General features: G+C 42.6%; 1 protein-coding gene across 1 annotated transcript in view; it reads left to right on the plus strand.

Annotated features, from left to right (window-relative positions):
- The first annotated feature begins 2938 nt into the window (after nt 1-2938).
- The window catches only part of LOC143171867 (tubulin-specific chaperone A), a 42861-nt gene continuing 27629 nt past the window's right edge, over nt 2939-18170 (plus strand). The window contains exon 1 of the mRNA XM_076360984.1: nt 2939-3096. Coding sequence (XP_076217099.1) covers nt 3044-3096 — 53 coding nt within the window. The 5' untranslated portion in view covers nt 2939-3043. The remainder of the gene's footprint in view (nt 3097-18170) is intronic.

The raw sequence follows: 18170 nt of genomic DNA on the forward strand, positions 1-18170 counted from the left end.
GTGTTGGCTCTATAGTCCAAATGAACTAGTGGTATAACACAAAACAGCTCCACTGCAACAAAAATCCAGCCCTGTTATTTCAGGAACTCCCTTACTAAAGCCAAGGAAACATCATTAATTTAAAGGGGAGGAAGGGATATGATGAGAATACAGGATTAATGAGATTTACTATTTGCACAGCTTAGAAGTTCTGTGTTTCTTAAGGGTAGTCTTTAATTGGGAGACCTATTAACTTGCAATTGCCCATATCAGAGGGACTTGTGGCATACAGCAATGCCTTTGAGTCCGTCTACTCTTTTCTTGTGGTGAAGCATGTCTGTGGCATTAACTTCTTAGCTGGTCTTTTAACAGAGATTGTTATGAGTTGTAGGAAGTGCTTTGCAGCCTGGTGTGCTCCCTTGCATGCGAAATGGGTGCACTGTGAATATTTCAGATCAAACATCTATTATATAGTTGTTTATGTGTGTAGAGACCTGAGTTCATCAGTCTGATTAGCTGCTTCCAGTCCTTTGTTCTTAAATGAAATGGAAATGAGCAGTAATCACTACGTGTGCTCTTATCTGGAATAAATAGACAAGACTTAGCTGGATTTTTTAGACAGAAGTACATCAGCAGCGACAATTGCACCCACTCGAGTAAATTTGTGAAAAATGTAACAAACTGCTTTGGAAGTATTCCTTATGTGAAGCCAGATGAAAGCTGAGATGACCAGATGACAATGATCAGAGGGAAGGAAGTCATATTCATGGCAGCTGCAGCTTTACATTTGAGATGCTGGGAGGGAGCAATACAGGAGAATACGGAAAGATACATATAAGGGTCCCACGTACAGAATGACTTGCTCCATATGTCAGCATAGCTAGAGCATCAGCAAATTATGTTTAGGCACCCGCCTCTATGCAACAGTGTGCACATAATGACTTAGGACTAATAGATCTTATGAAAAACATTCAACCAGATGCAACACAAGTAGAATGCTGCCAAAATTCATGGAAGAATCTACAGTTTCTGTACCACTCAAAAGGTACAACAGGGTTCACAATCTTCATAACAGAGTGTATTCACCTCTGGTGTAACTTCACTAATTCACATGGAAACATATCTACAACTGAATAGGCTAGAAATTATTTCAAAGGAGTTGTGGAAAAAAAAAACCAACAAACCTTTAATTAAAAAAGGAGTGTCTGTCTTGGAAAGCATTATGCATACTTTCCTGGATATCCAGACCCTTAGAAATAAAATCACTATTTTTTAAGTGTTACTTTATCATTTTCAGGTACTAATACCAACTTTTATTAATAATAAAGTAGATCACGCTTTTAGACACATTTTACAATATACTTCAGCATCCACTAGTAACACTTTTTTCATGTTATCATCATACATGCTTAAATATGAACTCAGATTTGATATATTATCATCTGTTTAGTTATCTGAATGAGCTGTAAGAAAATAATTGTATTCTACTTCTAAAATTCAGTAGCTGGGCCTGAACACTGTCAGTGACATGAGTTAATGCTTCAGGGCTAGAAATAAAACATTTGTAGCACTTGAAAACATGAGTCACTTTTCTTAATACTGCTGCTTCTAGGCAATTTTTATTTTCATACTGTTATTTGTTGTTGGCCTCCTCATTTATGGAACAACTATGTCAAATACAGAAATGACATCAAAGACTATTTTTGAAAAATTAATTGATGTGTAGGTGCACAGTGGTAATGCAGCTTCCCTTGTACAGGTCTGTATTTCCAAAGGGTATGTAGCATAAGTGGAAATCGCGCTGCCTTGGAATTGTTTAGAGAACAGCTTCAGCCCCAGCATGACTTGATACAACTTTCTAAAGCTGGATGAATAAGATTTGGGTTTCTGTCAAAGCAAGGGGCCACGTTTTCCCTTATGCCTGCCAGAATGCTGCTCTGCTTCCTCCTCTTCCTGCACGAGTGACGTCAGGTTTGCATATCAAATAAATAATACATCTGTAAACTTGTCTCCAGGTCACAGTCATTCATGGCGTTATGCAGGCTGTTGATTTTAAGACCTACATCTTCCTACAGAGACAACCTGCCAAGCCAAGGCTGTATTTGGGCTGGCCCAGCTTGCGGGTCCCCGGGGAGGTTTGCTGGGCTCTGTAACAGGGGTCATGTTCGTCCTCCTCTGCGAATAAGAAACAACTCTGTGGACTTGAGCAATCTTGGCCCTCCCTATACCATGTCTGAAGGGGGCCCAATAGTGCCAGCTGCACTCCTATGGCTGCTGGCTAATGACCTATAACTGGCACATCATCAAAAGGAATATGACATCCTCCCTCGCAGCTGGTTTTTCTCAAGAGGTATTGGTCACTAACAGTGTCGAGAGTCAGGGCAAGTGACTAACACAGGACAAAAGGATGTGAAAAACAAAAGGTCTATACAGACCTTCCTGAACTGTACTCCACCAAAGCTATATTTATCTTTCTTATTTATTCATTGAAGCTATTTTTTTCCTTCTTATTGATTTAAATGCTCATTCAGGGGAAGTTCTTTCAAACACAGACCCAAAGGATTATTTTTCTAGAATTTGACCCCTTAAATGGTTAGCCTCAACTAAGTATAAGCATGAAGGAAAACAGCCCTTGAACCATCAGTCGGTTATAACTCTAGGACTGAGCTGCCAGTGCTAATGTTGCCTTTTAATTTGTTTCTACCTCAGAATAACTCCTATTGCTGCATCTGAGGGTGGATTCAGATTTTTTTTGCGTGTGTGCTTATGAAGAAATGGTGAATTACACTTGGCCGCTCGAGGGGTAGTCGCAGCCCCGCGCAGACTACTGCGCGCCCGCGGAGCCCGCCCGCACCCGGCCCGGCCCTCGCTGGTCGCTATGGGGACGCCTCCACCGGGTGGGAGGGGAGGGACGCAGAGCCCCGCCCCCGCTCCCGGTGGTGCCGCCCAGGCTGGCGGCTTGGCGCATGCGCGGGGTCGGGCTGCGTAGTCACGGTGCTGTGCCGTATCTTCCGTCCCTGCGTCGCTAGGGCCCAGTTCGCGCTGCTCCTCCGCCAGCCCCGTCATGGCCGACCCGCGCTTGAGGCAGATCAAGATTAAGACTGGTGTCGTGAGGCGGTGAGTGTGCGCGCGCGGGCGGAGGAGCCGTTGGGGGAGGCTGAGGGCGGTTCCGCCGCTCCCGAGGGGGCGAGCGGGAGCGGGCTCGGCCCTGCTGCGAGCTCTAAGGGCAGTTCCCGTCGCCCTGAGCGGGGAAGGGGCCTTGCCGCCGCCGCGGCCCCCGGGGGCTCCGCCGGGCTGAGCGGAAGAGCTGCGAGCGGGGCTTCGTGCGCTGCCGACCGTGCCTGCTGTGGGGTCTGGGGGTTGTTGCGCTGGGGCGTTTTGCGGTGGGGTGGGGCTGCCGAGGTGTGCTGGAAGGCGGCCGTGGCACAGTTTCTGCCATGGCTGCCGGTTTCTTCCCCTTGCGCACCGTCGTCAGGAAAAGGCCTTTTTTTCCCGACACCGCAATTAAACGGGGTTTTTTGTCACGCTGCCCCGTCAGTGTACAGGGCAGTCTTGCCGTATACCTCGCAGAGGCAGGAAGTCTTACCTATTCTACCAAAGCAAATGTTGAATGGGATATTTCTAATTCGATAGTTCATACCACAAAACCGATAGTAAGTTCAACACCTGAGTCTCGGTTTTGTCTAATTTTAATACAGTCTTCATTTTTAAGAAAAGTTGCAGTTTATCTATCTGAATCCCTCTTATGACTGTAAGCGCAAGGCTTTGACGTTAAATATTTGGTCACAGTGGGGTTTATTAAGGCTGCACCCTACAAAGACTGCACTGGCTCAGGCAGAGACAGGAATTAGTATGTGTGCTGGATCAGGATGTTAAATAGTCCAGTTTCATACAATCAACTTTGTATTATGACTTATTTAAATTCAGTTAGTAAAAGACTAACAGTAAAATGGGTACACTTTCTAATACCTGATTAGCTCTTAAGGATTGGACTTCAAGACTAGAAAAGTAAAATGGATATAGGTTTATCATTATGTTTATGCTAAAGACACTTTGAGTTCTCAAAAAAAAAAAAAAACCAAACCACCAAAACTCAAAATGGGGAGCAGTTCTCAAGTACTGCTGCGAGCAAGAAATTGATTATATGATTGTAAGGTCCTGTTTCCTGTCACTGTGCAGGGAGTGCAATGAACTTGTGTGTTATTTTTAAGCTAGAAAGTCTTAGTGTGGTCTGATTGAGCAGCTCGGTGACTGCTTCTTGCTTTGGGTCCCTTTTGTGACCTGTGTTATGGTTACTGGCTTTGCTGGACAGGAACATTGTAAATGTTCTCTTTGCATTTGTAAGTGGATAGTGGTTTGTGTCAGTTTTTGTAGACAAAGTATTCTGAGGTGTGGAAAAACTAGATTTATTTAGGTTAACATTTTTTTTTTCTCATCATCACAAAAGTTACCTGAACAAGCTTTTTCCTCATGTTTATAGACTGGGAAACAGAGGGAAAGTCTACACTAGACAATGAACAACTGCGTAGAGATCCCAGTCAGAGCTGGTGCAGGCCTGCATATTTACATGGTGAATGCTGTACCATGTGGCTATGTCCCTCTGGACCTGGTTTAATGATGCTAGCATGGAGCTAGCTCAGTGTCTGTATACCACTGTCCCTAGTGCTTCCAGCTCTGAGATTAGCTTGCATGTTCTTTGTCTGAATTTCTCTGCTGCTGCAGTTTAAGTGAGTCTGAGAGCTGAGAACAAGAGATTAGAAGTTAGTAGTGTTGTTATCCTGTGTGAGCAATTTCTTTACTGCTTAGTGTGGCTCTTCTGTTTGTTTACTTGATTTGTGGAAATCCATGGATGCTGTTTTTGATTTTGTTACAAGTTTGTTGCATCCAAGTTACAGAATAGGTTGCTTAAATTCCCACTGGATATTAGTTCAGTTACAATGATACTAACACAGTTCAAATTATATACAGTCAAAATTAATAGACACAAAGCTTCTAATGTTTCTACTTTGTTTTTAATAGCACCCTTTCCCTGATGTGTTATACTCACCTTTTTGCTGGCCCTCTGGGTCCTAATGCCACTGGCTAAATTTGGTAATGGGGAGGGGACAAATTCAAGCAAGTCATCAGCATCTCAAATCCTTTGCTGAGAGGAATATGATTTTGATGGTTTTGTGCTTCTCTGAGTCTGCATATAGAAACACATATAAAAATCCACATCTTAGTTTTTCTTCATTGTTTTGCACTCCACGCTTTATGTGAATTTACTGTATATGGTGTTTTACATGTGTTGAATATTTTTTCTTTGTTATCCTAAAACTGGTTTTACCCATCTCTCAGGGCTGCATTTCTTTGACCAGTGCTTGACTATTGGTGAGTTGTTTATAGCACTGGGGCGTTTCAGCATCTTCCTGTGCCTGTGTTTTCAAGGGCTCTGCTATCACCCCATGCTCCTGCTCTCATCAGATTTGATCACTTATACTGCGTTTTTATTCTAAGTCAGAGATAGCTCATTCTTGTTAGTAACAAAAATCAATACAGCAGCGTTATACCACACGATTGTACAAAGCTGAGCAAAAACTAAAACAAAGTAGGTAATTGTTACCTAGTCATAATAGTGGTTACAGTTAAACAAGTAAAAGAGAGCTCTAGGCTGGCCGAGACAAGTCTGGGCAAAGTCTGACTATTCCCGAGAACTATTTTGTGAGCCTAATACAAATCCTGTGGCCTCTTAAAAACCATGCTTAATAAATTACATTATGTTTCAGGGGCACTATATAGGTGGGCATTCCTGAGGTGAAACAATTGCCAGTTGTGACAGGAGAAGACTTGGTGTTGGTCCATGGTGGCTTAAGCTAATCTAAATCTGAGCTGCTGTGTTACAGCCTCCTGCCCAGCACAAGGACTTAGGTGGCCACACATCTGTATATTTCAGGGAGCTGATCCACTGAAAAATAACCCACACTTAAAAAGAAAAAGTTATTTTGAAGGATGAGGCCTGCCTGGACCAGCTCGCCATGCTGCTGTATACATTTAAGGGCTAGTACAAAGAAAGCGATGAAAACATCTGGGGAAATTATACAAGTGGAGTCAGCAGGATTCAGATTTGCTTTTAGAGAATGGCTGTGTGAATAAGCAAGTAAACAGCTCGTGCTTGTTGTGTGATAACAATATGCACATCTACAGTTACTCTGCAGCAGCTGGCATACTGTAAGTGAAGGTAACTTTTAAAAAAACAACAAAAAAGGAATGTTATCTTACATTCCATGTGGGGGAGATGATACAGCAGCAGCTCCCACTTCTGTGACAGTTGCATGCAGATGTAAGAAGAGGCGTGGCTCTGTCCCACTCCACCCTTCCTTCTTGTCCTGGTTTTGGCTGGGATAGAGTTAATTTTCTTCCTAGTAGCTGGTACAGTGCTGTGTTTTAGATTTAGGGTGAGAACAATGTTGATAACACACCAATGTTTTAGTTGTTGCTGAGCAGTGCTTACACTAGTCAAGGACTCTTCAGCTTCCCATGCTCTACCGACTGAGAAGGCTGGAGGTGCACAAGAAGCTGGGAGGAGGCACAGCCAGGACAGCTGACCCAAACTGGCCAAAGGGTTATTCCATACCATGTGATGTCATGCTCAGTACATAAACTGGGGGGAGTTAGCCGGGGGAGGGGTGATCGCTGCTCGGGAACTGGCTGGGCATTGGTCGGTGGGTGGTGAGCAATTGCATTGTGCATCACTTGTTTCGTATATTTTTATCATTATTATGATTATTTTCCCTTCCTTTTCTGTGCTATTAAACTGTCTTTATCTCAGCCCATGAATTTTACTCTTCCCCCCGCCCCCCCGATTCTCTCCCCCATCCCACTGGTGGCAGGGGGAGTGAGTGAATGGCTGTGTGGTGTTTAGCTGCCTGCTGGGTTAAACCACAACACTTCTCCAACTAGAGTTCTCTACTCTGTACTACAGTGGGTGTGCATGTGACTTGATTCAACTTAGGAACATTAATATTGTCCTCTCATTAATATTGTCCTCTCATTTGGGACTAGAGCACCTATATAGGTATTTATTCCTAGTGTGTGAGAGGACTCAATGTAGAGGCTTATTAAACATGCCATAAAGTGACTTAACACTTCAATTAATTTTCCTTAGTTTTTTCTGAATTTGCAGTTTAGAAAAGTGCATTGAATTTAGCCTGTAATACTGATTTTCAAGCACGTTCAATGCTCATGCTATAAGAGTATATAAAAAAAGATAAGGTTCATGAACCATTAGGATGTATTGAACTTTTTTGACACTTCATTTGTCTTTTTTTTAATCATCTGCTGTAGCCCATTCTTTTCTCTCATCAGTTACCTAACTCATCACTCTTTTCAAACTAATAACAAAGCAGCTGTTTAATGTGGGATTTTTTTTTAGCTGTATATCATATATTCTTTGTGTACCCCTCTTAAGAGACTATATTGTAGGTTGTGGATACTGTACATACTTTCATGCTTCTTACGTTGTTATGTATCAATGAAAGATATCTGAACTAGGAATGGGGAGAACTTTTTGCTTTTTCTGACAAATCTGATAGTCAGGCTCTTGGTGACTGCATAATTTGATTAGCCAGCCTTTCAAAAAAAGTAGATTTGATGAGCATGAATAATAATGTTTGCTGTACCTGTGGCTTATGTCCTAACAAGCAGTGCTTCTGTTTAATCACTTCAAAGTGAGGATCAGAGATAACATTGGTGCATTACTTGATGAGGTCGGTCACCTCACAAATAGGGATGTAGACAAAGCAGAGATGTTTAATGCCTTCTTCGCCTCTGTCTTTAACACTGATGATAGGCCCTGGGACCCCCGGAGCCCTGTGTTGGAAGACCGTGACTGGGGGGATGATAAACTCCCAGGTGACCCTGAACTTGTTCGAGACTTGCTGCTCCAGCTGGATGCACATAAGTCTATGGGGCCCGATGGGATTCATCCCAGGGTACTGAAATCACTGGCCGATGTTATCGCGGGACATCTCTCCGTTATTTTTCAATGGTCTTGGGAGCCTGGAGAGGTCCCAGTCGACTGGAAGCTGGCAAATGTTGTCCCAATTTTCAAGAAGGGAAAGAAGGAAGACCCTGGTAATTACAGGCCTGTCAGTCTCACTTCAGTGCCCGGTAAAGTTATGGAGAAGGTTATTCTGGAAGTTATTGAGAAACACTTGAGAGACAATGCAGGCATTGGTCATAGCCAGCACGGGTTCACGAGGGGAAAGTCCTGCTTAACCAACTTAATTTCCTTTTATGACAAGGTCACCCATCTAGTTGACCAAGGGAAGCCAGTAGATGTGGGTTTTTTGGATTTTAGGAAAGGTTTTGATACTGCCTCTCACAGTATCCTTCTGGACAAAATGTCCAGCATGCAGCTAGACAAGTCCATAATACGATGGGTGAACAATTGGCTGATGGGTCAGGCTCAAAGAGTTATAGGAAATGGGGTTACATCAGGCTGGCGGCTAGTCACCAGTGGGGCTCCCCAGGGCTCAATTTTAGGGCCAGTGCTCTTTAACGTCTTAATAAATGATCTGGATGCAGGAATCAAATGCACATTAAGTAAGTTTGCTGGTGATACTAAACTAGGAGGAGCTGTGGACTCCCTCGAGGGTAGAGAGGCCTTACAGAGAGATCTGGAAAGACTAGGGAGCTGGGCAATCACCAACCGTATGAAATTTAACAAGAGCAAGTGCCGGATTCTCCACCTGGGACGGGGTAATCCTGGTTATACGTACAAATTGGGGGACGAGAGGCTGGAGAGCGGCCCCACAGAAAGAGATCTGGGGGTTTGGGTTGATGGCAAGTTGAATATGAGTCAACAGTGTGCCCTGGCAGTCAAAAGGGCCAACCGGGTCCTGGGGTGCATCAAGCACAGCATAGCTAGCCGGTCGAGGGAGGCGATTGTCCCCCTCTACACTGCACTGGTGCGGCCCCACCTCGAGTACTGTGTGCAGTTTTGGGCGCCTCAATGTAAGAAGGACATCAAGCTATTAGAGTGTGCCCAGAGGAGGGCGACCAAGATGGTGAAAGGTCTCGAGGGCAAGACTTATGAGGAGCAGCTGAGGTCACTGGGTTTGTTCAGCTTGGAGAAGAGAAGGCTGAGGGGTGACCTCATTGCAGTCTACAACTTCCTCAAGGGGGGCAGCGGAGGGGGAGGTGCTAATCTCCTCTCTCTGGTGACCAGGGATAGGACGCGAGGAAATGGAATGAAGCTGCGTCAGGGGAAGTTCAGACTGGACGTTAGGAAAAGGTTCTTCGCTGAGAGGGTGGTCGGTCAGTGGAACAGGCTCCCCAGGGAAATGGTCACGGCCCCAAGCCTGTCAGAGTTCAAGGAGCGTGTGGACGATGCTCTTAGCCATATGGTTTAGTGTTAGGTAGTCCTGCGAGGAGCAGGGAGTTGGACTCGATGATCCTTATGGGTCCCTTCCAACTTGAGATATTCTATGATTCTGTGATTCAAAATATTCTTACTCTTAGTAAATCCAAACTCGGACAACCTGCTGAATAGTGAGGGAATTGATTAGAGGAAAAAAAACAAACCCACTTTTAAAAATATCTTATACTCATTTCAGATTGGCAATGGTTTTAAAAACTACTGCAAATGAAGTAAGTTGGGGCATGTGAAAATAGTAGTGACATTTGCCCATAGTTTCCATCTGATTAAATGGAAGTGACACCAGTAGATTAGAATGAGGCTAAGACAATTCACATTGCAGTTGTATTAGTTTAACAGTCTCTTAATGCTCTTGTTTAAATGTGGCTGACATACCATAATTACAAATCTACAAGCCTTTATTATAGAATTTTACGTCATGAACCTATGGGGAAAGTTTATTGGTTTTTTGTTGTGGTTTTTTTTTGTGAAACAGCCCTTTTTTAAAACCACCTTTCTAAAACTATGGAATCTTCCTAAGATGTTCTTTTGCCTGTAGCATTGATACTGTTTTTTCTCTCTGTAAAATATCCTCACATTGCCAAGCAACTTACACTGTGGTTTTTTTTTTATTATTTTTTCCTCCTAAGCACAGAAAGCTCTGCAAGTTACACAAAACTGTTGGTTTCTTTTAAAATATAAATGTAAACAATTATTTTAACTCACCAGTAAAATAATTAAATTTCAGGATACATTTTGTGCAAGTGAAGTATGAAGTGTTGCAGAGAATGCAGATATTCCTTTTGCTGTATGGTGAGCGTTGCTAATTCAAGCACAAAACTAGTTAATTTTCTTGGTTACTCAAGAAGTTTGCTATTTCTGGTGTAAATCAAAATTTTCTGTCTTCTCTCCACCATATGAATTATGGTCACTTTCTTGTTTGTTTCTGATTAGCTGTGGGCACCAGCCCTGATTCTTACCATCAATATATTGATAGGAAACTCATGTCTCCTTTCTTTATTCTCATTATAATTAGAAGATTGTATGCAACAACTGCTTGTTAGCTCAATTAATGGGAAGGGCTGGGATATCTTATATGGGTATTGAGGAATGATCTGCAGAGCTGCTCAGCTATACTGAGTCAGCATGATAAAGATATTTAATGTTTAAATGCACATCCAAGAGTGCAGAGATTCAGGTGGGGTGAATATATTGCATGCACTGTTGGATACAAGCTGACTCTATCCAAATTAAATAACCCATCTCAGAGTGCAGGAGCATTGTGCAGCTGTTGTCTAGGGTTGTCACCAGCTCAGTCCTGGAGTCTTAACAGCCCAGCCTGTAAACTTGGGTTCAGTGCTAGCCAAATGTGGTTGTTGTGGTCCAGAGCTACTTAGATATGTCTTAAGTACCTTCTGTAGTGCTCCTGGGCATGAGGATCGGATACAGAAAGTCCCTAGTTGGCCCTGCAGTTGAAGGCTGCTTCAGTCTTTTAGACTTACTAACTTAGTCTCTGTCCCACATAAAAACTGCTTTATGTGAACTGGTTGAGAAAAGAGTGCACCTGCATTTACACAGTGCTGTCTGAATTAACATCTGTGGCATACGTAGTCACCAACCCAGATAATTAGTTTAAGGGTAATTGCAAGTTGACTCTAGCCTCCAGAAACAAAACTACTTGTTTGAAGGGGTTCCTACTTCCCTGTGGGTTTTTTTTAATGCATGCTTTCTTTTAAACTTCAGGAATATCAAACAGTACCCACACAGATCTTTAAAAAAAAAAAAAAAAAAAAAAGCGAGAAGAGCACAGTGGCTGCTGTGAAAATTGCGTAGTGGTTTTTTGTTGTTTTTTTTAAATTATTTTGACTTCATTTGTTTTACCTTTTGAGCAGACCTAAACACTGGTTCCTTTATAGAAGTATCTCACAAATTTTAAATTAGTAATGGTCAGACCTCTAAAAGATTGCCTTCTTCGCATTCCTTCTTCCATCCCATTACCTCTTCTAAAAAAAAATAAAAGCCTCTAGTTGAAACACGTGATTCTGGCATCTCATTGGTTTTGTGTTTACAATTATCTTCTGCCCCCTGAGGCAAAACTGTCTTGTGCATTGACCATAGTAATCTGTTGATGTCATTGTCTTAATTGGCAGAACTGTCACACACCAACCAGGTTTATCACCATAGGTGCTGGTAGTGATGCTATGTTAAGGAGGAAGGAATTTTTTTTTTCTTAATTTGGGCAAGTACATATGCAAAACTGGCTTTGCAACCTTACATTCTTTCAGCAGTCTTTAAAAAGTTTGGAAATACTGTGGTTACAGTTGCTTGGCAACCCTAGTTTGGTGCCATTACGCATATGTGTAGTACTGTTGTCTTGTTTTTGATTGTACGTACTTTTTTCATGGCATTCTTGCCCATGGCATGGAGCCACATATTCAACTATGTAGATAAAACAATTGTAAATAATAATTTTGCATTAATTAGAATGTGGCTCTATGGGAAAAACTAAATTATTATATTAAACTCATGGTAGTGCTTTGTATACAGAAGATACTGCATTAACAACCCTAATCCATCCTGGTTTGACTTTGAGTTAAGTATTATTAAATTATATGCGTTATATAGGTGGAAATCTCGTTCAGGATCAGGAGGCCCATTGTATTTTTTTTAAACTGTATTCAGTCTCTTTCCTGATGTATTGTGAATTGCCTACACACATAATGACTTTAGTTCTGTTTAATTTTGATCATTACTGTAACGCTTCCAATTGGTTATCCCCAGTTGGGGGGGGGCGAAGAAGTAGATTCTATGCCTTTTCTCCAAAACAAAGGTCTTGACTGTGTGGGGTTATAGAAGGGAAAATGAAGTGGTGATCTGTGGTAACCCCAATTGTTGCCACAACAGAGGCCCCATTTCTTGTTCTTACTTCTCTAGGAGTGAAGTTCTCAGGTTCCTTAGCATTTATCACTTTCAACTTATGTCCTGTTCCATTCCGTACCATTCTCTCCCAGAATTTTTGCAACTCCAGAGCCTCTTCAGGATGGGCTGATAAACTTTTTACTTCTCTCTAACTCTTGTCTTCAGTCCATCAGAGATGCTCTTTCAGTTTTCTTGGTTCAGTACCCCATCTCTTTGCTCCCAGCCATCCAAGTTGCTTCTTGCAGTACCTCAGCAAATACTTCATCCCCGGCTAGCATCTTTCTGCTTTTTGAGTAGTCCATAACTTAAGAGCTTTCACTCTGGTTGCATCTGTTGGATTCTTCCATTACTTGCTCCCTCTGCCCCCCTCCATGCTCCTGCTGGCATTCAATGATGCCCTAATCAAGCAGACTTTCTCAGCAGGGCAAAAGGGGAACTTCAGCTGTTGCTATGGCAAGGATTTAAAAAAAAATCTGCAGGAATATATTGGAAGAGCAGGAAAATGAGAGGCAAGGACAGAATGTGAAGCCCTGGAGATTCAGAGAAATCTCAAATTTAAAAATGGTATAATTTGCCTTTTTTACTAATAAGAGATGCTGTAAAAATGTTAAAACCAAGTAATTTTTAAATTAAAATAATTTTCTAACTTCAGAAAAACCCCTGTAACTGATTTTCATAGTCTTCACGGTAGTAGTCCCTGATAAATGCCAAGCCTGCAAATTTAACCTGAAAATGTCATGGCAATTCAGTTCTGTAAGTTGTAGATGCGGAGAGGGGTGTGTGTGGTAAAAATAATGCGTATGCTTGTGTGTAGTTACATCTTGACTCTTTTAGAGAAAGTTTAGCTTTTATGCTGATTTTGTCACTATCAAGAAAATGAATGCGTAAACTTGAGATCCTGTCCAAATCAGAAAGTAGTCAGTTACTCATGGCTAAGAAAATATGGCAGTTGGTGATAACTCTGTCAAGTACTGTATTTCTTTCCTCCCTTCCTTGACTTTTCCTCTTAGGTCCCAGTCTATAATGCATGTGTGCTTATGTAGCCTCAGTGAAACCAAGAATGAGCATAAGTAATTTGCAGATTTTGGGACCTGAATATTTTAAGCTCTGCAGGTAGTGATTTCCACAGCACCAATGTTACTGCAGGTTTTTTAATTACTTGTGCTATAATTGTGCATAATATTAATACATGGAATTCATTATACTATAACAAAAAAACTGTAACATGTACGGTTACACTATTATGGGTTTTTAGGTTTGAACTAAGTCAGCATAGCTATTTCATCTAGTCAACACATCCTGTCAGCTTTGGGTTTTCTGTGTGCTTAGGTTGAATCCATGGTATATTAGCATATATCATGGTTAATGGTAATATTAGTTTTGAAGAGATGCATGTCCTTTCCATAGTGAAGCTATTCAATAGCAAAATTGATAAATCCCCCCCCCCCCGCCCCCATCATCTTCAGAGCTCCACTGAGCTTGCTCAGTCCAGCTAGGGAAGTGTTTCTTATGTTGATTTTTCTAATACTGGAGAGCAGTCTTTATTTGGTGGCTTAAGCACATAGGTACCATTCTGGCTCATGTAGAACCTGATTTGTTGGATATTGCTGGAGGTTGGGGGAAACATAGAGTATCAGTGTGTGCTTGCACTGTCCTTGTACCATTTTACTATTTTAATTCTAGGCATCCAATATTAGTTCCTGCCTGTGACACCAGCTCAAAAAGGTGGAATTTTTGTCTACCTAGTACAGATGATCTTAATTTCATTATGCATTCAAAAAAACCTCATGTTGTGCATACTTTTTTCATCTGTCAATCTTCAGATAAACTGTGTGCCCTTCCTATGATCCACTGATCAGTGATGTAGATCTGCTTGCTACTGCTAATGATGCGATTACAGGAGATGATGGGGTTGATGTATAAGGACCAGGGTAGGAACATATGTACCTATGGGGAATAAGAAAGGAGGGCAATTTGGGTCTTTTTCAGCAGCAGCCAGAAGTTAGAACAGTCTAAACCACTTGCAACTCTGCACCCTAGGCAGACGAGGAGTGAAGTCCCTTGAGAAGTTGTCGTGGTTTAACCCCAGTTGGCAACTAAGCACCCCACAGCTGCTTGCTCCCCCCCCCCCCCCCCCCCCCCGAGGGATGGGGGAGAGAATCAGAAGAGCAAAAGTGAGAAAACTCGTGGGTTGAGATAAGAACAGTTTAATACTTGAAATAATAAAATAATAATAAAAAATTGTAATGGAAAGTAAAACAATGAGAGAGAGAGAAACAAAACCCAGGGAAAAACAAAATTAAAAAAATGATGCAGCCATTCACTACCTGCTGACCGATGCCTGGTCAGTCCCTGAGCAGCGATCGCTGCTTCCCAGCCAACTCCCCCCAGTTTATGTACTGAGCATGACATCACATGGTATGGAATATCCCTTTGGCCAGTTTGGGTCAGCTGTCCTGGCTATGCTCCCTCCCAGCTTCTTGTGCACCCCCTCGCTGGCAGAGTACAGGAAGCTGAAAAGTCCTTAACTTTAGTATAAACACTGCTTAGCAACAACTAAAACATCGGTGTGTTATCAATGTTATTCTTGTGCTAAATCCAAAACACGGCACTATACCAGCTACTAGGAAGAAAATTAACTCTATCCCAGCCGAAACCAGGACAGAAATCAATGTCATCCTAAATTTGGAGGTCTCATTTCCTTCTCCCCCTTTCCAGTTCTTTGGTCTCTGATGCTAGTCAAACCTTCTGCTGAACTTGCTTTATTTACTTAACAGTTTTTCTCCTGGGTTAAGTGTTTTGTTTTTTTCTTACTGTGTTAATTTCCTGCTGTTTTGGTGAAATGAATTGGCTCATGGGGAGGTCACTTGAGCATTAGTGCTGGCAGAGATGTATGCTGGGGTGAGGGGGAGCAGACCTGTTCAGCAGTGGTCAGCTTTTTGACTGTATTGAACCATCTTGTTTTACTTTGCTCTTGTATTGGGTTTATGTGGCAAGGTTGGGGGGGGGGGGGGGGGGGCGCGCTACAGGGGTGGCTTCTGTGAGAAGATGCCAGAAGCTTTTCCCATGTCCAACAGAGCCAGTGTCAGCCAGCTCCAAGACAGACCTGCTGCTGGCCAAGGCCGAGCCAATCAGTGATGGTGGTAGTGCCTCTGTGGTAACATATTTAAGAAGGGGTGTTGTGGTTTAACCTCAGTCGGCAATTGAGTACCACACAGCTGCTCGCTCACTCCCCCCCACCCCCGGTGGGATGGGGGAGAGAATTGGAAGAGTAGAAGTGAGAAAAACTCGTGGGTTGAGATAAAAACAGTTTAATTGAAATAAAATAATAGTAACAATAATAATAATGTAGTAGTAATAATACACAAAGCAAGTGATGCACAGTACAATTGCTCATCACCTGCTGACCAATGCCCAGCCAGTCCCTGAGCAGCGGTCCCCCCAGCCAGCTTTCCCCAGTTTATGTACTGAGCATGACATCACATGGTATGGAATGTCCCTTTGGCCAGTTTGGCTGTGCCCCCCTCCCAGCTTCTTGTGCACCTGCAGCCTTCTCAGTCAGTAGAGCATGGGAAGCTGAAAAGTCCTTGACTAGTGTAAGCATTACCTAGCAACAACTAAAACATGGGTGGTTATCAACTTTGTTCTCATCCTAAATCCAAAACACAGCACTGTACCAGCTACTAGGAAGGAAATTAACTCTGTCCCTGCCGAAACCAGGACGGAAGGGGAAAAAACTGCTGAGCAACAGCAGTCAGAAGAGAGAAGAATGAGAATATGCAAGAGAAACAACCCTGCAGACACCAAGGTGAGTGAAGGAGGGGGAGGAGGTGCTCCAGGCGCAGAGATTCCCGTGAAGACCATGGTGAGGCAGGTTGTCCCCCTGCAGCCCATGGAGGTTTATGGTGGAGTAGATACCCACCTGCAGCCTGTGGAGGACCCCATGCTGGAGCAGGTGGATGCACCTGAAGGAAGCTGTGACCCCGTGAAGAGCATGTGCTGGAGCAGGCTCCTGGCAGGGCCTGTGACCCTGTGGAGAGAGGAGCCCGTGCTGGAGCAGTCTGTTCCTGAAGGACTGCACCCCGTGGAAAGGACCCATGCTGGAGCAGTTCGTGAAGAACTGCAGCCCATGGGAAGGACCCATGTTGGAGAAGTTTGTGGAGGACTGTCTCCTGTGGGAGGGACCCCACGCTGGAGCAGGGGAAGAGTGTGAGGAGTCCTCCCCCTGAGGAGGAAGGAGCAGCAGAGACAATGTGTGATGAACTGACTGCAACCCCCATTCCCCATGCCCCTGTGCTGCTCGGGGGGAGGAGGTAGAGAAATCAGGAGTGAAGTTGAGCCTGGGAAGAAGGGAGGAGTGGGGGGAAGGTGTTTTAAGACTTGGTTTTTCTCATTACCCTACTCTGATTGGCAGTAAATTAAATTAATTACCCTGAGTGGAGTCTGTTTTGCCTGTGACAGTAATTGCTGAGTGATCTCCCTGTCCTTATTCTCAACCCATGAGCCTTTCATCATATTTTTCTCCCCCTGTCCAGCTGAGGAGGGGGAGTGATAGAGCAGCTTGGTGGGCACCTGGAGTCCAGCCAAGGTCAACCCACCACAGCTCTTCAGCTTGGGGAGCAGAAGTGGGAGAGAAAGTGAAACATTGATGGTTTAGTTTTGTTCAGTGTTAAAAAGTCCTTAACTTGATTTCTAGAGGCAGGTATATCACAGGAAATGTCACTTTAGATTTGATTTGTTTATACTCTTTCCCTAGTGGTTAACTACTGGCTGGCACTGGAAACAAGGTCCAGAATAATTGTATCTTATGTTTCTTCCTTTTCATTTCAAAAGACTGGGAGAAGCTAGTAAAAATACTGTTATTTTGTTTGGGTTATTTTTTTTTCCCCTGTTTCTAGGGGCGTAGACTTCTGCTTCAGGGTCTGTGAAAAATAACTAAGGAAAACAAGCTTGTTTTCAGTAGATTTAAACCAGGTATGTGGGAGCCTTCACTTCCATTAAAAATTTATGTGGAGTTCTGGTGGCTGAAAAGAGCTATTGTAAATGGAGACTTGAAGTATGAGAATAAGCTAATATTGGTAGTATGCAGTTGTTAATCAGTTTTTACTTATTTAACTTAGGGTATCCAAGGAGAGGAAGGATTTGGGGATTCTTGGTCGTAGATTTATTTTAAAAGGAGGAAAACTGAAGGAAAATTTCAGTCATTAGTTGGTACCTTAATTATGTACCAGCTGCCTCTAATCAAAAGCTCTCACATATTTCCTGATAGTCCACTGAACTGTAACACTTGCCAGAAAGCAGAATGGGATGTGGAAATTGTAACAAAATATATTAAAAAAAAAAAAAAATAAATTTGAACTTCCTTACAGATTTTGAATTTTTTTAACATCTGACCAACTGCAAAATATATTATCCTATTAATTTAGATGGTGGCTGTTTCTGGTCTAATCTTTAAATAACTTATTCTTTGTAGCAATCTTGTTAATTTTTAAAAAATCATTAATATCTTAAAATTTGAGGCCCTACCTTGAAACTTTAGGATAAAGATTGAAGTGTGAAGAAAAAATTTTATGGCCAAAGGGCAAATATTCCCAAAGCAGAAAATCAAATCAGAGGGGAAAGAGATCCAAGAAATAATAAAAGCAGAATTACTGGGTTTTTTTTTCTTTCTGGCAGATGATGGTAGAGTAGAAATAAAAAGTATTTAGGTTACATAAGTAATTTTTTTAACACTACTGCATCCCTATGAGAAGAAAGTGTGTGTTAAAGTGGGCACGTCATTGACAGAATAATGGTCTGTCATCATGGTCTTGGGCTCTTACTCAGATGCAGTCCCAACCTCTTCTGTTTATACACAGAGGAAGTTCCTTTTTAG

Source organism: Aptenodytes patagonicus, chromosome W, assembly GCF_965638725.1.
Source record: "Aptenodytes patagonicus chromosome W, bAptPat1.pri.cur, whole genome shotgun sequence".
NCBI classification, from domain to species: domain Eukaryota; kingdom Metazoa; phylum Chordata; class Aves; order Sphenisciformes; family Spheniscidae; genus Aptenodytes; species Aptenodytes patagonicus.